Source organism: Hippopotamus amphibius, chromosome 9 (assembly GCF_030028045.1).
Source record: "Hippopotamus amphibius kiboko isolate mHipAmp2 chromosome 9, mHipAmp2.hap2, whole genome shotgun sequence".
NCBI classification, from domain to species: Eukaryota; Metazoa; Chordata; class Mammalia; order Artiodactyla; family Hippopotamidae; genus Hippopotamus; species Hippopotamus amphibius.
In genome coordinates this window covers 92069183-92093340 of record NC_080194.1, presented here as the reverse complement: position 1 = coordinate 92093340, position 24158 = coordinate 92069183, and the positions used below count along the sequence as shown (strand labels likewise).

General features: G+C 53.0%; 1 protein-coding gene across 1 annotated transcript in view; it reads right to left on the bottom strand.

Annotated features, from left to right (window-relative positions):
• Nucleotides 1-24158, bottom strand: part of DSCAML1 (DS cell adhesion molecule like 1) — a 329691-nt gene that overhangs the window by 50571 nt on the left and 254962 nt on the right. Inside the window, exons 7-9 of the mRNA XM_057749582.1 lie at nt 21129-21407; nt 20586-20705; nt 19536-19712 (exon numbers count right to left, since the gene is read on the bottom strand). Coding sequence (XP_057605565.1) covers nt 19536-19712; nt 20586-20705; nt 21129-21407 — 576 coding nt within the window. The remainder of the gene's footprint in view (nt 1-19535; nt 19713-20585; nt 20706-21128; nt 21408-24158) is intronic.

Here is a 24158-nt window from a genome sequence, read left to right as displayed (position 1 = left end):
CTGGGCTGCAGCACCATGGGCAGCAGGAGGAGGGTGGGGCGGAGGGAAAGATGGGCTCAGCTGCCAGTGAAATCCTGTCCGCTTTCTCCTCCATCAATTCAACATACATGCATCCAGCACCTATGCCGTTACATGGTACGGTGCCGGGCTTGGGGGAGACGGGGTCCTTGCCTCCTCGGAGGAGGGGGAAGGGAAGGGGGAGGTAGACACCTGCTCGAGCAACACGGAAAGGAGGAAAATCTGATGAGTTTTTCACGGAGGTATCGGGAGAAATTAATTTTGGCGGAGGTGTGTCTGGGAAGGCATCGTCCAGCCATTCAACAAGCATCGATGGAGCAGCTACTAGGTGCCAGGCCTTATGCTGGGTTCTGGAGCCAACAGTGAGCAGGACAAACCCAATCTCAGGGAGCTTCGCTGCAGTGGCGAGGACAGACCACACAGTAGAGGTTCCAGGAAAGATTGCTAAGCGCCGTGCTAGGAGAAGTGCTCACCATCTGACGTGGCAGGATACAGATGGGGACAAAGGGCACCCTCGGTGTGGAAACTGCTGGAGCACAGGCTCAGAGGCAGCGATGTGCAAGGCAGTTCCCAGAGAGGTAAGAGATCTGATGCAGCTGGAGGACTGTCCTTGTCCTTGCCTTTTCCTCACCACCTTCCTGGGAAACCTTGCCCCTTAGAGTACAGGTCCCCAGGGCTCTCGTCCCCAGAAGAGTGCCCATGAGCTATGCAGGAGTACACACATTAGGGGCGCTGGGGTTGCCTGCAAGAACCAGACAGCATTCCCCAGCCCCTCCTTGCGGGGAGGACCCCTCTGCACATTGAGTTCTGCAGAGCAGAGAACCAACTCATCATACCCCCCTCACTGGCCTGCTTGGGCAATGGGACAAGAGGATGCTCTGTGTTCTTTCTCTTTACGCTCCACACCCCAGGGGCTCCCCTCTGGGGTACTGCATCCCTGCTCCACTTCAGTGGCTGCCCCTTTCTTTCCCTCCTAGCATCCCCAGGATTTCTCTCCCCTCCAGTTTTTTTGTTTGTTCGTTTGTGTGTGTGTTTTGTTTCTTTTTGGCTGCCCCTGAGGCTTGTGGGATCTTAGTTCCCTGACCAAGGATTGAACCTGGGCCCCCTGCAGTGGAAGCTCAGAGTCCTCACCACTGGACCACCAGGGAATTCCCTCCCCTCCAGTTTTAAATACCTACTCAGACAACATTCTTCCCAGTAAACTCTCCAGGGTCATCTGACTTCTAAGGACACGTAAGCCTTTGGAGAAAGGAAGGAAAGCATGGAGCTGTAGTAGTGTGACCTGAGATGCCAGCCAGTGGGTGAGGGGACATCTGGAACAGGTGTGGGGGATGAAGGGTGGTTTCTGGCATTCCCCAAAGTCACCGTGCAGCCAGCCACCTCCTCTGCCTTCTGTCACGTGGGACTGGATCCTGAGGGCAGCCCTGGTCCCTGGCTCCTGCACCACCATCTCAGCACAATCCCCAGCCCCGGCTCATCAAATAATGAAGCAGATAAATTTTATAATGCATGGCATTACACCAAGATATACAATAAAACGTGGAAGACAAATAACGAGGTGCAAGTTATAATGAAGAAAAAGCCTGCAGTCAGAGACACGCGAGTATGAATTATTGACTAAGGTTTTACACTCTCAAGGATGTGTGGAGGAATATTTTTCCATCAAAGATTTGCATAATTCACTCATATAAACCTGGGTGGAATATAGAGTAAGATTTTACATCAACAAGTCGGGCCTTGCACTGCAGAAGCCTCCATTTTTCCTGGAGGATTGAAATGTGGGGATGTGGGGGAAGGGGCACGGGGGCTGTTTTCTGCTCCCGCAAAGTAAATGGTGAGAGACTGGGGCCTGGCACCCTTGGGTGGCCTGAGCCCTGAGGCCTTCCTGGGCAAGAGGAGTCCTTGCTCTCAAGAGGCTGCTGCTGAAGCCACAGAGGAGCAGGGGGTGTTCATGCTGAGGGGTGTGTGTGTGTGTGTGTGTGTGTGTGTGTAGGGGGGTGACGGCAGGGTCAAGCCTCAGCATAGGTCAGAGGTCCAAAAAAGGAAGGGGAAAGGATGAGCGTTTCTTTGGTAGGAGGATTTCAAGGCTCTGCACCAGAGCGAGACACTGGCAGCTCATTCCTGTTTTGCTCTCCAGGTAGGGCTGCACCAGCCTGTCCAGGGCCCGTGTGTGAATTATAAAGGCACCCCTCTGGCTGGATGCAGCATGATGCCAGGAGCCACAGCCTGGCCAGTGGAGCAGGCACTGGGTTCCAGACTTCACTTACCCCTTAGGCTATGTAACTTTGAGCAGTGCACAACCTGTGCGTCCATACATGCCAGTCCCACCTCACGGAGTCTTCCAATCAGGTTTGTTCAAAGAGGCAGACACAGGCAACCAGAGACAACAGGGCCTCAAGAGCCCACTTGATCCTTCAGCCCTGAGTATTAACCACACCTGGGGCCAGGGGTGGGCTCCCTTCACCATTGTTATGGCAACGAGCAGCACAGGGCAGACCCTGACGTTCTCCTCACAGCCCCACAGCTCAGGGCAGGTTCAGGGGAGCCCATCTGTGAAGAAGAGGAGACTGCTTCTGTGGACCCTGCCCAGCTGGAAGAGCTTGGGGGCCACACGGACGTGTTTCTACCCAGCTATGTGGTCTTTAACACAGGCTACTTGACTTCTCTGAGCCTCAGGCTCATCATCTGTGATGTGAGGACATGGCTATTGACCCCACAGAGTTGTTATGGGGGCAGAGTCCATATATGTAAAGTGCCTGCCATGTAGCAGCTCTTCAAGAAACCTGGGTACTAGTCCCACCCCAAAGTTCTCATGCTCCTCTCCTGTTCCAAGAAAAGCATCAGATAAATATACACACACCTTAAGATGTTACTTGCCAGCTATTTTTACAGAATCACAGAGTCCTAGAGTTGCAGAGCCCAGATAATGTCCAGTATAGTAGCTAGTGGCTACGAGAAACATGGCCAGTCCAAACTGAGATGTGCTGTGAGTGTAAAGTACACACTGGATTTAAAAAAAAACAGGAAGACATTAGAGAAATGCAAGTCAAAGCCACAATGAGGTATCGCCTCACACGGATCAGAATGGCCATTATCACAAAATCTGGAAACAACAAATGTTGGAGAGGGTGTGGAGAAAAGGGAACTCTCCTGCACTGTTGGTGGGAATGTAAGTTGGTACAGCCACTATGGAAAACAGTTTGGAGGTTCCTTAAAAAACTACAAATAGAACTACCCTATGATCCAATAATCCCACTACTGGGCATATACCCAAAGAAAACCATAATCCCAAAAGAAACATGTACCATAATGTTTATTGCAGCACTATTTACAATAGCCAGGACATGGAAGCAACCTAAATGCCCATCAACAAATGAATGGATAAAGAAGATGTGGCATACATATACAATGGAATATTACTCAGCTATAAAAAGGGATGAGATGGAGCTATATGTAATGAGGTGGATAGACCTAGAGGCTGTCATACAGAGTGAAGTAAGTCAGAAAGAGAAAGACAAATATTGTATGCTAACTCACATATATGGAATCTAAAAATGGTAGTGATGAACTCAGTGACAAGAATAAAGACACAGATGCAGAGAATGGACTGGAGAACTTGAGGTTTGGGAGGGGGCGGGGGGTGAAGGGGAAGCTGAGACAAAGCGAGAGAGTAGCACAGACATATATATACTACCAACTGTAAAGTAGATAGTCAGTGGGAAGTTGTTGTATAACAAAGGGAGTTCAACTTGAGGATGGAAGATGCCTTAGAGGACTGGGACGGGGAGGGTGGGGGGGACTCGAGGGAGGGTGGGAGGGGAGTCGAGGGAGGGAAGAAATACGGGGATATGTGTATAAAAACAGATGATTGAACTTGGTGTACCCCCCAAAAAAATAATAAATAAATAAAAAAAATTAAAAAAAAAACAGGAAGAAAAAGAATGTAAAATAGCTCCTTAATAATTTTATGTTGATTACCTGGTAATATTTTAGCTATTTTGGGTCACATAAAATATATTGTTACAGTGAATCTCATCTGTTTCTTTTTACTTTTTTGAACATGAGACAACTAGAAGATTTTAAATTACATAGGCGGCTTGCATTTTGTTCCTAGTGAAGGGCACGGGTATAGATCCTCTACATAGACACTTCCTTTTACAAATGAAGAAACTGAGGCCACACAGGGAGGCAGTTTGCCCCTGGTTATACTAATAAACAGCACCACGTCTTAAAAGTGGACACATGGGAGAGGTGATACTTAACACACGAAGCTCTGACACTAATGGTAGAAGGTGAGGCCAGGAGAACCATTCCAGGTCTTCAGAACATAGAATGACAGGCTCCAGATTGCTCGTGAAACATCATCTCTCGTTCTGGGATCTCTACTTGACAGAGGACATTGACAAGCTGGAGTGAGACCAGGAAGACGAGCAGATTTCAAGCCATACCATTTGAAGGGTGGGTGGAAACTGGGAGTGTGTAACTCACAGGGAGTCGGGGGGGGACAGGGCACAACAGCTCTTCACAAAGGGGGAAGGCAGTCCTCCTATTTGATCTAAGAAGGAATATTCCGGCAGCTTTTGCTGTTTAGGGAAAGGGCTGCAGTGGAGGCAGTGAGCTTCCCGCACCAGACAACCTGGGCAGTGCAGAGAGGATTCCAGGGAGGCCTGGAGAGAGGCCCAGGTCTTTGGGTCCCTGGGGGTGTCCTGGTATAGGGAGAGAGGAAGGATGGTCTGGGAATCTATGATTGAGCATAGTCTTCTTGCGTGTAGGGGTTTTCAGCCCCTCGTCCTGCCTCCTCTTTTCTTCCTGCCCTATGCAGTCTTCCTGTCAACACCAGGTCAGAGGACTCTGCCACTGGGACCCTTCCCAGACCCTGTGCAGGCCTCCAAGGGCCTGGGTACCCTCCTGAGCCACAAACTGGGGCCTCCGCCTTCCTGGCTGCTGTACTTCATGATGCAGCCCCCTAACAGAGGGGCGCCCAGGGCAGCAGATGCCCTGCCCCATTTGCTCTCCTCTTCCCTCCATCTCTCCCTTGCTTCTTGCTCTGGGCCACAGGGTGTCTGTGCTCCACTGAATCGCAGTGGCAAACACAGTTGAACCCTCACTGCCCCGAGACCCGGCCGTGCCCCAGAGTGCTTTCTGGATTGAAGGCAGACCCCAGGAATTCCCCAGAGAGATGTTTGTGTGTAGTTACTGCAGGAGCACAGACGTGCACGCATGTGCGTGCATGCACACACACACACATGCAGAGGCAACGTCAAAAACACGCCCGCAACAGACAGTCACAAACACAGTCACCCTCACAGCCTATACTCTGACACCCTTACTGCAAACTCATATGTGGTGTCACACACATGAAACCTGATGTAATTGTCAATTGCATGTCAATATCCTGATGTGATTGTCTAACACATATCTACCCACAGCTCTGCATCACATAAGTGCACCATCCCTCTGCACACACACACACACACACACACACACACACAGACTTTTATGATTACCTTTTACTGGGAATTTCCCATGTACCATGTGCTGGCCGTATTCTAGTACTTTACATGAATTAACTCACGTGGGGTAGGTACTGTTAGTACTCCCCAGTTCCAAAGCTTGGGTCCTGATGTATTTCTTGACCACGTGCCATGGCCTCTCTGTGCCCTCAGTGCCCCTGGTGGAGCAGGCAATCTGCTGGATGCTTTGACTTCTTGCTTACTGGCCTCCCCTCAAAACAACCGTGAGAAGTAAGTCCTACTATCCCCACTTTTCAAATGAGGAAACTGAAGCTTCCAGAAGGCAGTTATTCCCTCTTTAAGCCTGGGCTACCGTAGGGGCTGGCCACCTCTGGCTGTCTGTCTGCCACACATGCACATAGAATCTGGCTTTGGGAAATGGAATTTGGTTGTCAGCAAAACGCTGGCTTCTCTGTGGGGGCAGCCTCAGCAGGCCCCTCCTAGGGCAGGAGAGCCGGGGCTGAGTTCTGTGTGACGCGTGCTAATAGCGGCCACAAAGGCAGCACAGGGCTCCAGCAGGACCCACGAGGCTTTAATGAGTTACAACTTCTCTGCTTTCCTGCAGTGTGATTCAATTAACAGCCAGGGAAACCTAATTTCTTTTTACAAAGAAGGGTGCAGTGGGAGAGTCTCTGGGGACTTAGGAACAGGGAGCGGCTGGGCTTAAGGGCCTCAAGGAGACCCAAGTCGGTGAGCTGTCCCTTGAAACACAGCCCCTTTAGGTGAGGAGGGTGGGTTCTTTCCGGGGGTCCTGTGGGAGGTCCTGGGCTGAGCTGGGCCAGTCTTACTCAAAGCTTCACAACCCTGGTACCTGGTATAGCCGGCACTGCGCGTGGCCAAATTGGGGCAAACTCTGATTGAACCCAAAGAGGCGTCCTGATGACTCCCAGGGCCCTTCCCTGAGACCCCCATGTCACTGCAGATACCCACCCCTCCTCTGGACATTGAGTGGCCCTGGCATGGCACATGTCATACTGCAGTGTCCTTGTCTCTGATTGTGAGACTCCAAGGTAGAAGCATCCCTGTTCAGGCCTTAGCATGTATTTATTGCAAGAAGGCAGGCTCCCAGGCACTGGGCACCTCTTCTGCTTCCCCCAGTGCCCTGGGGCAGCCTGCTCTGGTGCACAGTTAGACTCACTCCAGGGCAGGGAGAAGCCTCGCTAGGCCTCTGGCTCCCAGGCCATGGCCTTAGAGCCCTGCAGAATTCCCAGATTTTCTCCTCCTGAATCCGATGGGTCTTTATTGGCAGGAACCACAGAGAGGAGAAAGGCACCAGCCGCCACCACAGTGGACCTACCCCCTCCCCTCGCTCCAGGGCCCTCCTGGGGCGGCAAGCCGAGGGGAGAGGAAATCAATTTCAGAAACAAGACAGTTGTCAGAATCCGATGTAACCCGTTCCCATCTGTGAAATTACTCACAGGCCGGCTCCTGTCACCCCCAGGTCCTGCCCGGACCAGCTGCTATTTACATTTTAATTTGATGTGAGAGGCTGATAGATTTTTAAAACACCGCGAGACAGCTCTGCTCCCTTGCTCCCCTCCCCCAGCATCCGCAGACTTTCTGCCCAACCCCCAGGCTTGGGGATGGAGTTCTAGGGCCCCCCCCCATCCCTGCTCTGGGGATTGTGCTCCTTGGCCCCTCCCTTGTCCCTTGTAGTTTACAGAGCTCTGGAACATCCTTTATCAGGAGCTTCACTCTTGTTAAGGAGGTGGCCTGGAGGCTTTTAGCCTCCAGAGGACCAGCAAGGAAATGGAGGCTCAGAGAGGCTACGTGATTTGTTTAAAGTCACACAGCTGGTGAACGGCAAAAGAAGCCCCGAGTCCCCTGACAATTCACCAGGGCCCTTTCCTCTGGTTTCCCCCAAGTTTCTCCTTCTGCCTGGTGGACTGTTCTCCCATCCTGGGCTTTGTCCCAGAAGTGGGAAGCTGGGTGGGAATGAAGGGATGTAGAAGAATCCTGGGGGGAGTGAGGAGGCTGAACACTGGAGGAGGGCTGGGCTACTGGGGCCAGGAGGCCAGTCCCGGGCCAGCTGGGGCAGGAGTTATGGGGGCAGTGAGGTGAGTCGGGCTTTCTCTGTCTCTGTCCCCCTCCCTCTCTTCCGCCTAGTGATGGGAGCTCAGCTGGTGTTTCTGACAGCCCCCTAGTCACCAGGGAGGGAAGACTCAGTTACGAATACCCAAAGGAGAAGAGCAGTGTGTGTGGGAAGGAGGATGTGGAAGAAAAAGGACGTGAATGCCACCAGCTGTTGGGAGAGGCCTGATAAAATGGGAAGGAGGTGTGGAATGTTGCATTTCTAAAGGAAGCCTGGGTACTTAACCCCGTTCATGGGCACCAGTATATGAGAATCCTAGATGTTTACATTACTGCGGGCTTACTATTTGCTAGGCACTATTTTGCATTCCTTTACACGTGGTCACACATTTAATCCTTATAACCACCCTGTGTTTATTCCCACGTTACAGATGGGGAAACTGAGGCTTAGAGAAGTAAATTGCTCAAGGCCACCCAGACAGTGGGCAGCAGAGCCAGGATTCAGGGCATGTGCGGTTTCAGCCTCACTGTGACGCTGGTCAGAGACGGGCAGCAGGCGTGGGGAGCAGAACGGGCCAGGCAAAGAGCCCAGCTTCTCCGAAGAGAAATGCAGCCCAACTGGGGGGGAAGCAGATTGGTCTGGGAACCCATACACTAAGGGGTTAGGTGGTTCTGCTCTTCTAGGTGGGTGGCCTGGGGGAGGGGTTGAGGAGCTTCTCACAGGGTCTGAGGGAAAAACCACAGAGCTGGGTGACTCTCCTCTTCCACCCCCATTCAAGGGGATGCCCCTCTGGTCCTTCCTCTGCCTCAGGCAGGATGACCTCCAAGCCAATGAGGTTGAAAGAAGGGCAGCAAAGTCCTGTTCTTCATCGACCTCCAGGGCGGGACCTGACTGTCTCAGGAAGTCCTTCTGAGAGTCTAGCCGAAATCTCTCCAGGAGTCTTGTAGAGATTTTTGCAAAAAAGGATGCTCTCTCTGGCTCAAAGCTAAAATGCTTTTCTGGATGTCCTCCTCCTCGCCTTTGGGAGAGCCTTTTGCAGGCGACAACACATGCCCTGAAGGCTCTAGAGAGCTCTGCACACCCACCTTGCCAGGTGAGAAGGGACCCTCCCAGCTCAGAGGCTCTCATCTCCTTTTGATTACAGCCACCCATTCAAGGTGAGCGGGTCCCTCCTTCCCCCCAACTCAGCCTCCTCCCCACCCCCCCCACCAAAGGCTCGTGTCTCTGCTCCTTGTTAACAAGATCCCGACAAGAACCGCAGCCCTGCTTGGCAGCGTGAGATAAGCCACCACAAAGGGGCATTGTTGGCACGTGGGGTGCTTGCCCGGGTGGGGCGGGGTGGGTGGGAGAGCCCTGGCAGTGCTCCAGGCTTCCCCTGGGAAGGGCTGGGCGGGGGGTGGGGGGTGGGGGGGGTGGATTGCTGCCTTCTGGTGCTTGCTTTGTTTTTTCCTTCTTAAAGAGCCAGGGCCCAGCATTGTTAATACGATTGCACCCACTTGGGCTTCTTGTCTCCCCTGATTAGCCAAGCTCCACCTGAAGCATGAGATTAATTCATATTGCACGGAAGCAATCAGCCTCGGCTCTGAAAGCTGGCGGGGAGGTGCCAGGGGACCCTAGCTGTCCACTGCGCGTGCACACGTGGAGTGGAACTGACGGCGTGTGTGTGCGAAGGGGGTGCGGTGCAGGTCACGGAGAACCGTGGCGCCTCTGAGACTTGGACTGCGGCCCTGTTTCTGCTGCATGGTGGGCCCGGCTGAGACCCTCAAACTCACCAGGCCTTGCTTTCTCCAGCCATAAAATGGATCTGTCAGCCTCTCTCTTGGCTACCCGCCAAGGAGTGATAGCACAGGGTCGGGGCCCGGGAGGCGGGGGTCGTCTTGTCACAGGAGGGTGGGACCTGGTTCTCCCCTGCCTCTGGTCCTCTACTCTCCCCAGAATCTCAGAAAAATGATAGTGATAATGAAAGTAGCTGTTTATTGAACGCTCGTTATGTGCGTCAATAATGCTTTCCAGAGCATTGGTTAATGCTTTCCATGAATTATTTCATTAAATCCATCGCCCAACCCTAGGAGGTGGGTAGTATTTTTATTCCCATCTTAGAGATGAGAAAACACCCAACTCTGAAATGACCCTGAACGTCAGAATCCTTTCAGAGACAAAAGGAGACACTGCCATCTTCCTTTAATTACTTGGAAGGTAGTATTTCGGGGTCATTGCTGTGAATACCCTAGAGCTGGGGCCACCAAACTTTTTCTGCAGAGGACCCACAGTCCATATCTTAAGCTTTGCAGGCCATACATCTGTGTTCCAACGACTCAACTCAGTTGCTGTAGCTCGAAAGCAGCTATGGGCAATAGGATATGAAGGATGGGTGCGGCTGGGCTCCAGCAAAGCAGGTGGCTGGCTGGATATGGCCTTCGGTCCAGTTTGCTGAACCCCTGCTCTAGGCTTAGTCCACAGGAGAGGTCGGGCTTATCGACTCTCGGCCAAGAAGGAGTTTTGGTTAGGGGGCTGGTTGCATTCAGACGAGGGCAGTCATAGGATATTGGAAAGGAGAGCACTTTGGCTTCTAGAGCTCTGGAAAGCATGCAGTTGTGGATAAGAAATCACTGGGCTTGGGGATTGTTGTGGTTTGAACTGTGTCTCCCCAAAAGGTATGTCAAGTCCCAGATCCGGGTACCTGTGAATGTGACCTTATTTGGAAATAGGATCTTTGTAGATCTAAATTAAGATGTCTTACTGGAGTCGGATGGGCCCTTAGTCCAATATGACTGGTGTCCTTATATCAAGGGGAGGGGAGACATACACACAGGGGAGGTGTTGTGAAGACACCAGGGAGATGGAGGCAGACGCTGGAGGGCTGCGTCTACAATCCAAGGGCTGCTGGCAGCCACCAGAAGAGTCAAGAAGAACATGTTCCCTTAGTGCCTGCAGAGAGAGCACAGCCCTGCTGGCGCCTTGTTTGGGATTTCTCATCTCCCAGAACCGTGAGAGAATACAATTCTGTTCTTTCAAGCCACCCAGTTTGTGGTGCTTTGTTACAGCGGCCCCAGGGAATGAATACCAGGTTCCGGGGTGTGACAGAAATCCCCTGTGCAGAGTTCGCAGGAGGACAGCCACAGCCGGCCCCCATGGCGCTGGAGGGGCTTCCTAAGGTGGGAGGTTGTGGGCTTTACCGCCCTGCCCTGTGGGGGGCTCACCCCCATTACACCGCGAGCGCCGTGGACAGGTTGGCAGTAGGCGAGCAGGGGTGGGAGCGTGCCTGGGCCACAGGGCCCTACCCCGCACCTCCCACCCCAGCACCCGGGCCTGGGATGGGCACTCACTGCCTGTGGGCAGTGGCAGGCCTGGGCACGAGCAGTGCGAGCAGGAGAAACTTTTCTCAGAATCTCAACGTTGCCAGGTCTCCATAGACCTGAGAGGCCCGGATGGGAGGCTGGCGGTGTCCTGAGGACTGGGCGGGGCTGGGCGGGGGCTTGGGCTTCCGGGGAAAGCCCACCAGTCTCATCCCTTCCGGCCCAGGATGGGACAGCTGCGTGTCTCACAGTGACTTGTGAGTCAGCTGGCCAGGTGGGAGCTGTAGGGTCATCGGGTCCAGCACACTCTTCTGGGTAGAAATCCCGGCAGAAAGGCAGCCAGTGTCCGGCTGCCCCAGGGCACCCCCACCACCCCGCCTCGACGTGGCCAAAGCAAACATGTCATCTCTCCAGTCCCACCTCCTCCATTTTTATTGGTGGCACTGTCACACTTACCCCCAGCCCGGAGCCCGTGACTCTTCCAGGTGCTTTTGCCCAGTCCATCATCAGGGCTGGCCCCTGTTCCTTCTCGACGACTCTTAGGCTCCCCCTTTCCATCCGTTCCCTGCTCAAGATCTGAGGATCACAGCCAGACTTCGGCACCACTCTCCACCCCCCTCATCCCCAGCCTTCCTATCAGATGGCCTCCCACACGGGCTTCCGACCCACGTCGTGTCACGGCTCCTGCTGTTCCTTCCACCTGCCCGCCCTCCTTTCTTCCCTTTGCTGATCCAAACACTACCTATTCCTAAGGCTGCACCCAAGTCTCACTCCCCTAGAAAGCTCTGTCTGACCATGTCTGTCCACATTGGGTTTTTCCTTTTCAAACCTAACACTGCACGTGTAGCGCCAGACCTTTTTATTTTTTAATTTTCCAGCCTGGATGATTTGTATTTTTTCAGGTGAATTCAGCAAGATTTACGTGTACAAAATCAATACACAAAAATTATTGTTGCTTTCCTATTAGTAATAAACAATCAGAAAAGGAACCAGACCTTCTAGCATGTGATCTTGCCTAGTTTCCTGAAGGAGAGTTCCAGCTTCCTAAGCAGTTTCCGCTTCCTAACTATGAGGGCAGAGATGGTGACTTACTCTTGCTGGTCTCTCTCTCTCTCAGACCTTGATGCCATGCTGGACACACAGGGGCTTCTCAGGAATACATGTTTATGTACTGATTCAACAACTTATTCTGCTCCTGACATTCAGAGGGGCTTTGATTGTAACTGGGGGAGAGGTTCTGGGCTCCCCACTTAGGGCAGGGTCTGAAGGGACTAATGTAGCTCTTGGCTTGTCTGCATTTTCTTATCCAGTAAACTGAGACACCCAGGGACAGCCCTGATGCCCTTGTGCTTCAAAACTATTGACATCTTTTCTTTGGTTGGCAAGTACAATGAGTATAATTTTGTTATTACAAATTTTGTTATTAACAACCAGACCTGCTGGAGCTGAATACAGGGAAAGCCTTGGATGATACCTTTGAGCCCAGATCCATCTGGAAGGTCCTCTGTGCTCACGGCCACGGGGACTGACTGCAGGGGTGAGGGTGGAGTGGTGGGGATGTGCTTTCTGCCACCACTGCCCAAAGCCTCTAAGAAGGACGTAAGGCCCAGATGAGAGCTGGGACAGGCGCTTTCAAACTGGGAATGGAGGTTGCACAGGCAGGGTCATTCCTGTCCCTTTGCTAAAGTCTCTCCTGCTGTCAGGGGACCTGGCTTGTTGTGATTATGAGAGGGAGTGGGACGGGGCTGGGGGATGTTCCACATGGAGACGGGATTTTTCCTACCTTAAAATCTTTGTACAATGGTCCCTTTGGGGGCTGGGTTTGGGATGTGACTTCACTTGCTCCAATGATACTCTTGGCCTTTGGAGGTCAGTACGATCTCCCATGTTTCTCTGATTTAGACTTGCTTTTTTATTTTCATTTTTTAAAAAATTAATTAATTTATTTTGGCTATGCCAGGTCTCAGTTACAGCACTTGGGATCTTCGTCGTGGCATGCGGACTCTTAGTTGCGGCATGCATGCGAGATCTAGTTCCCTGACCAGGGATTGAACCCAGGCCCCCTGCATTGGGACTGTGGTGTCTTACCCACTGGACCACCAGGGAAGTCCCTAGACTTGCTTTTTAAAATAAACCTTAAAACACTAACAGCCCCAGCTTCTGAAATGTAGGTTCTGGAACTGTGATCACATGGCCTGCCAGCTCTCCACTGGCACAGCAAATGTCACTCGCTTGTTGAGCTCTGTTAATGCCTTGGAGGCTGAGGGGGAAGGAGAGAAGGATCGTGACTTCTCTGAGCAGAGGAGCAAACTGAATTCCAGGGAGAGGGAGGGACTGACCTCAGTTCACCCGGAAGGATTGAGGGACCCGGGGACAAGAGATCAGGACTCCCATCTCCCTGGTCAGGGCCTTCCTGTCCCCTAAGCCACCTACTCATTTTGGCCTCCCTGGGTCCCGCATAGGGTCGGGGAGCCCGGGCTGGCCCATGGCTGTGACCTCTTGGCCAGGGTTCAGTGCGGGCTGCAGGAGGGAGCCTGGCCTGGTGACAGGATACGTCCAGCCTGGTCTAGAAAGGAGTTGTGGGCTCCAGGCGGCCATATCTTTAGACAAGAGACTCCTTGCCCTTTGGGAAAGGTGGGGGCTGAGGAGGCCAGAAGAGGCCCTCTAGAGCAGGAGTCCCAGTCACCGGGCCTAAGGGAGGTGCTGTTTCTGCCTGACAAGGAGGAGTTTTCTTTGGGCAAATTTGAAACTTGGACCATCTCAAGTCATTGGATACACAGTTGTCTTTCCAAAGTTTTGCATCCCGACCGCTGCACCAATGGTCAGCCACCGGCGGGTGACCTGGTCTACCCAGGCCCAGGGCTTCCTTCCACCAGGATGGGCCCTTCCATGCCCTCAATCCCCACTTGTCTCCTCCTCTCCTCCCTCCTAAGTTCTGTGACTCTGCAGCTGCCTGTGCGCTCTGGAGGGCTCTTGGATCTGGCTTTAATTGGTCTGACATTTTGCTAAACAAACAAATCAAAACTCAGACCAAACAAAGAGCCCTTATGGGTTTAATTGGCAGTTGGCTTTGCCTTAGCCCCATCACTGGAGACTTCACAGCGTGGAGGGGAGTCTGAGGGATGCAACAGGACCTGTCTAATCAGGTAACCTGTGGCACAAGCTGGCTGTCGAGTCCCATGCTGTAGTGGCATCAAAACACAGCCAGTCCCTTGCACCCTGGACTAAGCAGCATAGCTTTGCACCTGCCTCTTGGTGAAGCATTTTCTTTGAAGATGCTTTATTTTTACCCCCACATGTCAACTGGAGGACGGATTGCCTCCTCCTCCTTTTGGTCATTATCTCTCTTTTTTTAATTTTATTTTACTTTGTAACAGGGAGATAAAAGGTAGCCCTATGGATGTAGCATTTTCTCCTGTTAATTACATTTATTTTTCAACCAAGTTCTGGGAGGCGGTCTGGTGCCCTGAAAGGACCAGGAACACAGCTAGAATCATAGATTGTCTGAGCTGGCAGGGACCTTGGGATCAGCTATGACTAGATTCTAGTCCAGACCTCTTGTTGTACATATGAGGAAACTGAGGCCCAGAGAAGGGAAGGGATGGCTTGCAGATACGGAGCCAGTGAGTCATGGAGCCAGGGCCAGCAACCAGTCTCCTGTTTCTTGCTCTGTGCTCTCTGCCAAACTGGGAGTCCACAGAGGCAGGCTCCTGTCTCAGCTGGGACTGTATCACCCAATGACCTTGATCCAGCACCTTCCCTTCCCTGAGGATGAACTATTGCCCACCAACCTCACAGGCAAGGTCTGGGCTTTGTAAACTGTCCAGTGCGGAGCTGTGACCGTGGTAATGCTGGGCTATATGCTCAGGACTCAGGGGCTCAGCAACACCTACATCCTGGGGGGCAGGGAGCAATGGGGACCCACTGGCCCTGGGTGGTTGCCGACAAGGGTGTCCGGGGACCAGGAAAGCCTCTAATGAACTCTTAGAAATCTGGGGCTTCAAGGAAAGCAATTACCCAAGAACCAGCTCTGGAATCCCAAGCCCCACCAGACCCCTGGGCTCCTGGAACTCTGGGTTGGTGCCTGATATCAAGAGTCAACACTGCAGGGACTTCCCTGGTGGTCCAGTGGTAAAGAATCTGCCTTCTAATGCAGGGGGTGCGGTTCGATCCCTGGTCGGGGAACTAAGATCCCACATGCCGTGGGGCAACTAAACCCATGAGCTACAACTATTGAGCTCACGCGCCTCAACTAGAGAGCCTGTGTGCCACAAATACAGAGCCCATGCACCCTGGAGCCTGCACGTCACAATTAGAGAGAGAAAGCCCACATACCACAACAAAGAGCCCATGCGCTGCAACGATCCCTCTTGCCTCAAAGATCCCATGTGCTGCAACTAAGACCAATGCAGCCAAAAAAATAAAGAAAATAAATAAACATTTTAAGAGAGTCAACACTGCACAGAAAGAAAACATTGTGCTTCCAAAAGCCATAAGCACCTCATGTGTACTCTCCCTGTCCACCCTCCCTTCACTCTCCACCAGACACCCTAGTCCCCACTGCATCTGATGACACATGGCCTTGGCTGCTTCTGCGCTCTGGATGTACTTTGTCCTCATCCTGGAATGGAATGACCTCCGCTTCTATTGGTTCTTGTCAGAATCCTTCTCATCCTTCAAGTCCTACTTAGCGACTATCGCTTTTGTGGAGCTTTTCTTGGCATTCCCCTTTTGGCCCCCAAATTAAAACTTATCACTCCATCCCTGATTCTCTTTGCATCACCTTGTTTGTGGCTTTTTAAGGCACTTATCACTTTGTGTATTATAGTTGTTTTGGGTATATGTCCACCTTCTCTTAAAGCTCCTAAATTCCCCGAGAATAGCAACTCCATTTTATCCAGCACTAGATTTTCAGCACCTAAAACTAATGATCACTAACAATTATTGAATGTGTATTTGGTGCCAGGTACCCTGTTAATTGCTGTAAGTGCGTGTCTCACTTGAATTTTAACAGTGAGTAAATAGCATTACGTTTCCAAACTTACAGAGGAGGAAACTGGGGCTTACAGAGATCATTGCCCAAGACCCCATAGCTATCAAGTGGCAGAGCTGGGATCTGAACCCAGGTCTGTCTGGTTCTAAAGTCTGTGCTCTAACCCACAGAGTTTTATGGACTATTTAGTGAGTGCTCAGTGAGCATTTGTTGAGTTATCATTGGAAACTGTTATGGTCAATGGTGTGGACACTTCCCAAGAGGGGCCAACCACATATGTCCAATTTGACACTTGATTGCTTTTTATGATGTATGTCCTTTTGATATATTTCCTTTCTTACTTTTACTTGGCCAAAGTGGGGATTAAGGTCCATTTGCCTTGTGACAGGTCATGCAAGTGCAAGGTCTGACAAGGTGGAGCCGTACGGGGTCAACGTTTTCCTGAGTGTGTTAGAGGCATTGAGGAAAGCCGTGCAATTGGCTTTGAAAATGGCAGGTCTTTCTGTGGCTGGCCTTGCAGGTGGGTGGGGGGAGCGTTGGTGGTGCGGGCTGTCTGAGATGGACTGAGGGGTGAGTAGGAAGGGCTCAGCCCTGGCAATCCCATCTGTGACTCATGGGCCCAGGTCCTGTGGGTCCTTCCCCACCTACCTGGGCCTGCCTCGGGGAGGTGGTAGAGGTTGAGGGAGAATGAAGGAGGAAACGGGCAGAGCAGGCAAGGGGAAAGATGTGCAAGGGAAGGAGCTGAGGGTGGGTTACCTGGAGAGCCAAAGAAAAGCAGCAGGAGTCAGAGCGGTTCCCAAAGAAGGTCAGGGCCCTCTCCCACCCCCGCTGTCCCATTCTCACAGGAGCCTCTTCTGGCAGCCGGAGTCTGTGTGGAAGGACGCAGGCTGCTGCTGAAAAGCAGTCAGACCCTCCAAGCCCAGGCAGGAGCCCTGGCCATGCTCACCCCTCCACACCGACTGCCCTCAGGCCTCACATGCCTCCTCCTCTCCTGCTGGCATTGGGGGCAGCGCAGGGGCCTCTAGCACGGCTGGCAGGTCACTGGGGAGAGTGGCGCTGGAACGGAAGGGGGCGTCTGTGACAGAGAGAGGTGCGAGGAAAGGGGCATCCCAGGCAGCACACGGGGTGAGGGTTTGGAGACCCTGAGTGTGCAGAGGGTGCGGGAGGGGGCACGCAGCCCGCGGGGGAGGGCTGTGGGAGGGAGGGGGCGGGGGTGCCGTGTGGGCAGCGCCCAAGAGCCTGTGTCATAGGCAGCACTGCGGGAGGCACGGCGGGTGGGAAAATACGACCCGGAGGTGTTTGTGAGATGGAGCAGATGTGGGGAGGGCGTGCGCGTGTCTCACCACGGGAGGAAGTAGAGCACAGTGACAGGCAGCTGAAATGAGGACAAGGGGGAGGGCGGAAGGAGCAGGGTCCAGAGTCTGCCCGCAAGTCATGACAAGTACTATGGAGCTCCCATCACCCCTTGGGAGGAGGCGCCAGAGCTGGACGCTGCTGTGGACGTGTGTGCACGAGCGTGTGATGTGGTGGTGCGCGTGTTCACCAGGCAGCCCTGGGTTTACAAATGTGCCTTCGTAGCTGCTGCCTGGGTCATGAAGTGAGGATGGCACAGAAAAGTGCAGGTCTGGAGGGGGAACTGACTCCCAGGATGCCCCAGGACATCAGGGACAGCCTGCAGTGAGCTGGGTCACCTTGCACACAGCCCACCTCCTGACCTCTGCGTCTCCCAGCACCCAGGTCCACCTCATTGCCACAGAGAAACCACAGGCCACAAAGGCACAGTCGTGCTTGCCCACTGGAATCCCCTAACTTAGAGAAAATGAGCAAAGACGGAAAAAAAGAAAATAAGCCTGAGAGTTTGGGCTCTTTTCTCCTGCTGACAGTGGGGAGACAAGGATCAAATACCAAGGATAGTTCCACGCAGTGCCTACCATTCCTCTCGCCTCACGCAGGCAGAATTAGCAAAGTTCTCCCCGGCTGAGGGATGTAGATTGATTGCCTGGTTTTATTAAGGACAAAGTGCTTTTTGATAGTGTGAGGGAAGCAGCTCCCCAGGGCGGGGATTCCGGCGCCGGGAGCTCTCCGAGCCTCGATCGATCGCTGGGGCTTCCCCGTCTTGTGCTGAGCTGAACACTGGTTTGGCAAGTGAAAAAGAAGCTATGATTCTTAAAGGCAGGGACTCCAGGGAGGCGCTGGGCAGACCGCACACCGGGCGCTGCTCTCAGCAACCTTTCCTACACGTACCCTGGAGGGTCTCCCATTAAAAACAAAGCTGGCGGTTAAATCTCTGATGGCCTACTGGGTGCCAGTTACCATACTGGTTGTGTTACCCATGCTATCTGACTTACTTTTGATACAAAACATAACAGCTAAGGCGCTCTCGGGAATCTCATTTTCTATATCAGGAAAACGAGATACAGAGTCCAAGGAAACCCGTAGAGGTCACAGTAATTACGACACAGTACCCAGATTCACAGTTGGCTTGGCCAGATGATAAAACTCAGGCTCGGGCTTTCCTGGGGCCGCAGTGGTTAAGATTCCGCCTACCAAGGCAGGGGACACAGGTTTGATCCCTTGTCTGGGAAGATCCCACATGCTGTGGAGCAACTAAGCCCGAGAGCCACAACTACTGAGCCGGCGCGTCTAGAGCCCATGCGCTGCAACAAGAGAAGCCACAGCAATGAGAAGCCCGCACACTGCAACAAAGAGTAGCCCCCGCTCGCAGCAACTAGAGAAAGCCCAGGCACAGCAACGATGACCCAATGCAGCCAATAAATAAATTAATTAAAAAAATAAATGAATCTCAGGTTCTTACTGCTGTTCTCTGTGGCCCATGGTCTGTTTCATGACAAAGGGCTAGACACTGTCCTGACATGATTTCTGGGGGCCCACTATACAGACCCCTAAGAGTATAAAGGGATGGCTCACCCAACAGGAATGTCTGCGTGCAACTTAACAGAACTCAGGGATATTCTAGACTTCCAAGGCCATTGATTCTGGCTCTATGTCTGGGGATTTAGAAGCCAGAGAAATGGCACCAAAGTACAGTGAGTTTTGTTATTCTTTGGGCTTTTTCAAAGCTTCTTCCACTTTCCATGATCAGTTCTGTGTTATCCACGACAGTTTTGTGAGTTGAGTGGGCTGGGAATGCACCTCTAGCACAGGTGAGAAATGGAACCTAGAAATGTGAAGTCACTTGCCCAACGTCAGGAAGCTCATCAGGCAGATCTGGAATTGGAACCCAGGATTTCTGCCCACAGGCCTACCTCCTACATTGCGTAGATGGTCTCCTCCTTCCTAAGCCACAAATAGGTTATACACTAGCAGGTGTACATTAAATAACAGAAATAAGTTGTTTGATACGACTATTCAGATGGAGTTGCCAACCTACAGAGCAAAATAAATGGGCGGTCGTATGATGCTTTGATTCAGCAAATCATGAGATGATCACGACCGGAGTGGAATGAATTGGGGCCATTCGGAGTGAGGCCATTGTTTCAGATGAGAGTGCTTTTGAATCCCCCATTGGAGGTTCCCGAGCCCACCTCTGTCTAGGGATCCTTCCTGTCTCCCCTTCACAGAAAGAGCAACGGAAACCAAGTGGGGAGGCAGGGTTAGTGCAGGGATGGGTCTTGGCCGATGGTCAGGGGGTGTTGGGAGGGTCACACGGGGGCAAGACTCACTCTTAACCGTGAGGAACATGGACTTGCTGATGTCGGTGCCCACACCGTTGCTGGCCTGGCAGAGGTAGTAGCCGATGTCCTCTTCCAGGACGTGGCGGATCAGTAGTGAGCTGTTGGGCAGAATCTGGATGCGGCCGGTGAGGGGCACTGGGTGGTACTGCTGGGGGTTCCCACTCCCTGAAAGGAGGCAGCAGTCAGGAGGGCTGGTGTCTAGGCTGGGCAGCGAGCTGGGGTGGATCAGGGTGCCCCAGGAAATGGCCCTGGTACCTTTCTCTTGCTGGTCTAGGGCCATTTTGTAGCATCCCCAAAGTTCTGGGGGCTCATATAGTTCTTGTTTCCTGAGAAATAGGAAAGACCCTTACAGAGGTGTGACCCTGTGCCAGATCTGAGGTATGGAGATGGAGTTGGGGGCCTCAGCTCAGTGCCCACCTTGGCACTGAGCTTCCTTTGGGCTGAATTCCTTGGAGAGGAGGAAAAAGTTGTCTTTGGGCCACTTGGCAATAGGCAAAGGGAAGACGGAGCCCTCAGATGGCAGTTGCCTGGTCTTAGGCAGTCAGGCCTGGGAAAGAGACCAGCCATCCTCCAAGGGGGGCTTTGGATACCTCCTCCCATTCCCCCAGCGTCAGCCATGGACACGGTGAGGATAAGAGGTTGGCACTGGGCTTAGTCAGAAACCAAATGCATCCTTGGAATGAAGTTGGATTCCACCCAGAATAGGCTTGACTAGTGAGAAGCAGGGGTCAATGAGACTCTGGGACTCTAGGGCGATGTGAGGAGAGCTGGGGAGTATACTGAGTTCTAGGGTTGGAGGGGGGAGGGGAGAGGTCAATCTATGGGAACAACAGGAAATCTAGTATAGCATGACAGCTGTTTCTGGTCCGTAGACCCTTGGGGGTGTCTGAGGATGACCTCCAATTCAGGTATAGCCTGGGGTCCCCTTGAAGCTCAGAACCCAGATATAGGAGTCGTATGTAGGGACAAGGCCCAATTTGCGTTAGCATCCTCCCCTCCCTGACCATGTTCAGAGATGCTGTCTGGCCAGGGGCTTACCCTTGGCATGCTTCCACATGACCTTGGGTGGGGGGTAGCCATCCACCGAGCAGTTGAGCACACCAGCCTTGCCGTAGATGCCATCCTGGTTGTTGGGCTGCACCACGAATCGAGGGGGCACTGCAGAAAGAGGGAAGGTTGGGAGGAACAGATCATCTCAGTCTCTGATAGGTTTTCTGGGACTTTGGGCATCTTCCATTCAACTTTAGCCCTGCCTGGACTATTATAAAGTTGGGAGCAGGCACATCTGAAACCCAAGATGTTGAGAGCTTTTACCAGTCATATTGGGTTGAGAGTGGGGAATTCTGAGTGCCAATTCTGACTTCACCAGGGACCAACTGAGCCAGGGTCTTCCCCTCTCAGAGCCTCAGTGTCCTGGCCTGGAGAGTAAGAGGTCTGAACCTCTTGATCTTTAAGGCCCCTGCTAGAGTCGACTTTCTTTAAGCCCGTGGTTCAAACTTGGAATCTACAGAGAGACTGTTTTTAGCAGCAGACAGAGCTGGACCCTTCCTCCCCGCCACCACACTGGCCTCTCTCACGCACCACGCACGATGAGCTGGCGCTCCCTGCTCACGGTGGCCGCTGCGTTGCTGGCGATGCATGTGTAGTTGCCGTTGTGCTTGAGGGAGACGCTGGAGATCTGCAGGGAGCTCATGAATTCCTTGCTCTCGATGGTCACGCCCGAGCCTGAGATGATCACCTGTCCATCTTTCCTCCAGGTGATGCGGATGGGCATGTCCCCCGAGGACACCACGCAGGGGATATAGAGCAGCTGGCCAATGGAGGCAGGTGGGAACTCGAAGGGCTGGATGAGGGGGGGCACTGGGAAGGCAAGGGGAGTGCTGCTGTCAGGCCCCCACTCGCCCCAGCCTGGCTGGCAGCACACCCACCACGGCCTGGCCTCCGGGCTCCTCCCAATCCTCTGGTGGGCTGTGAAGTTTTCCCCGGGCACTGGTGCCTGTCCTCCCATATATGCAGAATCTCCTGGGGTGCCCTGCCATTGTCCCTCTGCCCACCCAGGCCCAGATCCACTGTCTCTGTTCAGGGCCTGGGCTGGTCTGCACTCATCATGACCTTCAGATTTGTCCTGGAACTTGAATGGTGATGACTCATGTGCTTCTTGACTCCTGTCTGCTTGCTGACACCCTGCTCAGATTTTAACCCTACTTCCCTGCCATTCCTCGACACCCCTGTGCTCACTGTCTCATCCCAGAACTGCGTCTCCCAGCTGCCTGGGGGCCTGGGATGGATAGAGATGATGTGCCCCAGATGCTGAGGCTGTCCTCCCTGCACACCCCACAGCTGCTCATCTAAAGCCAGGCTGCTGTAGCCTGGTCTGCGCCTGCCAAAGTCCCATCACCCACCCCATTGTCTTCATGCATCAGGATGGGCGAGTGGACACTCCCATCGTTGGTTGTTTCAGCTGCTTTATACACACCGTCTCACTGAATCCTCCCACCAATAATGCGACGTGAGCTTAATTGTCCCCATTATACAGATGAGAAAACTGAGGTTCAGAGCAGAGGAATCATTTGCCTTAGATCACCCAGCTCATAAGAGGGGACAGTGGGATTTAAAACCTGATGTGTCTGCTCTCCAAGTCCAAGATCTCTTCCTTATGCTACCTGGTTGCCTTGCTGAGAAAGCTCCGAACATGCCCAGACCAGAGACCCTTTGGCTCATAAATGAGCTCCCCCTGGGTGGCAGGAAAGAGCAGAGAGGGAGCCCTGTTGTCTGCAAGACAACCAGTTAGTTGCACTCACTGGGCTAAGCAAAGCGTCATCCACACAGTCCCCTCCCCCCAGAGATCTGGCCCTCCCCCCTCCTACTGCCCACATCTCAGCCCCTGGGTAGCGGGGCCTGTCTGGAGCCTGAGCTGCTGCAAGAGGGATCCTCCTTTCTCAGCTCTGGCTAGAGCATCAGCCATTATCTTTATGATAACTCAATTAGGCCACAGCCACTTCCCCAGCAAGTGGGGGGAGAAGAGGGAGAAGGAGACAGACAATTAGCTTAACAAGGATGAGCACCCAGTAGATGAGATCTCCTTTCTGCAGTCAAATAATTAAATTACAAGGCTGTCCACAGTCCTCCGGCCTTCTCCCAGGCACTGTCCCACCCCTCCCTGGAATCCCGCTACTCTCCCCACCCAGGATGAACCCTGAGGGGAGAAGGATGGCTGGCATCATATGCATGCCCAAGGCTCTCCATGCACCCCAAGGATTTTCAGGGCTCCGTAGGGAGTGGCCCCTGAGAAGCGGCCAGGTGTGGACGTGGCGAAACTCTTGCCAGCCCTTTGCATTTCTGGGAAATTTCCTGGTCAAGAGCCCTAGGTCCAGGGGAAGTAATATTGAGGAGGGGTGTTGCCCCATGACCTATGGGAGGAGTGCAGGGGCCTTAACTGACCTTCTCAATGGCACCTCTCACCTTATCCTTCACTCCGGCCAACACAGCTGGGCACTGAGTGGAAACAACCACCGTGTGTGCTCCACCACGGGCCCAAATCCAGGTCCTCGGTCCGGCCACGTTTTCTGGGACTCTGGTCACCGTCCCGATCTCCCCACCCCAACCTCTGTCTGCTGCTCCTCCCAGGTTGGGGCCTGGCCTCCAGTATTCTGAGTAGTTGTGGGGCCTTGGATATCTACAGAGAGATTTCTCTGGAACCCTGACTTTAGTCATGGCCCAATGCTCATTGCTGAGATCTCCCAGAGAGTCTTCTTTGGGCTCTGCTGATCTTCCCATTCCCCCCTTTTGGGAATTGATCCTCACTTTGATCAGATTGAGTCCTCTGGCCTCCTTGGCCTGTTTGATGGGATTGTTGCAGGGTCCCAGATCTGCCAGCCAGTTTGTCTCCTTAGGCTTTAGCGCAACCCGTTCTGGGCCAGTCTTTCTTCTCACAAAGGCCCAAAGCTAGAGTCCAACAGGCCTCATGGGAAACTCCTCTCCATCCTTTCAGACCCTGCTCCAGTACCACCACCATCAGTGAAGCCTGCCCACCTCCTGCACAGCCCGGAAGCACCTGGTTCACACCTTGATCTCGGCACTTATCACATGCCGGTGAGGTAAATGTTTGCATCACCACCTTCCCTGGGTGTCTGGGAGCTCCTGTAGGGCAGTAACTAGGACTTATTTACCTGGCGAATTGTAGAAGCCCAATAAATGCTTGTCAGGTGAGTAAATGAATAAATATATATCTGGATATCATTTCCTGGGTTGACCTTAGAAGTTTACCTATGAGGTGGGCGAGGGGTGGGGAGGGCACAGGATGGGGGTTCATCCAGAAAAAGAGGCAGCACTGCCCTGTTTCCTCAAGATGCTGTATTTATGCTACAGAATTTTGGAGCCGGGAGCTTCTCCCTTAGTTTTTCCTGAGGGTCAGACCCTTGCTGTCCTAGCTCCAGAGCTGGCTCCTATGGACACGGGGGGAGTCGTGGCAGTCATGAGGGGCTGCAGAGGGGAATGTGCGGGCCAAGCAAGGAGCTGGGGGGCTCTGCCCGGGGAGGAGAGGGCCTTGCTCCAGGGATGGATGGCCAAGTACTCCATTTCCGTGTAGGACAGAGCAAGCGGAGAACAGCG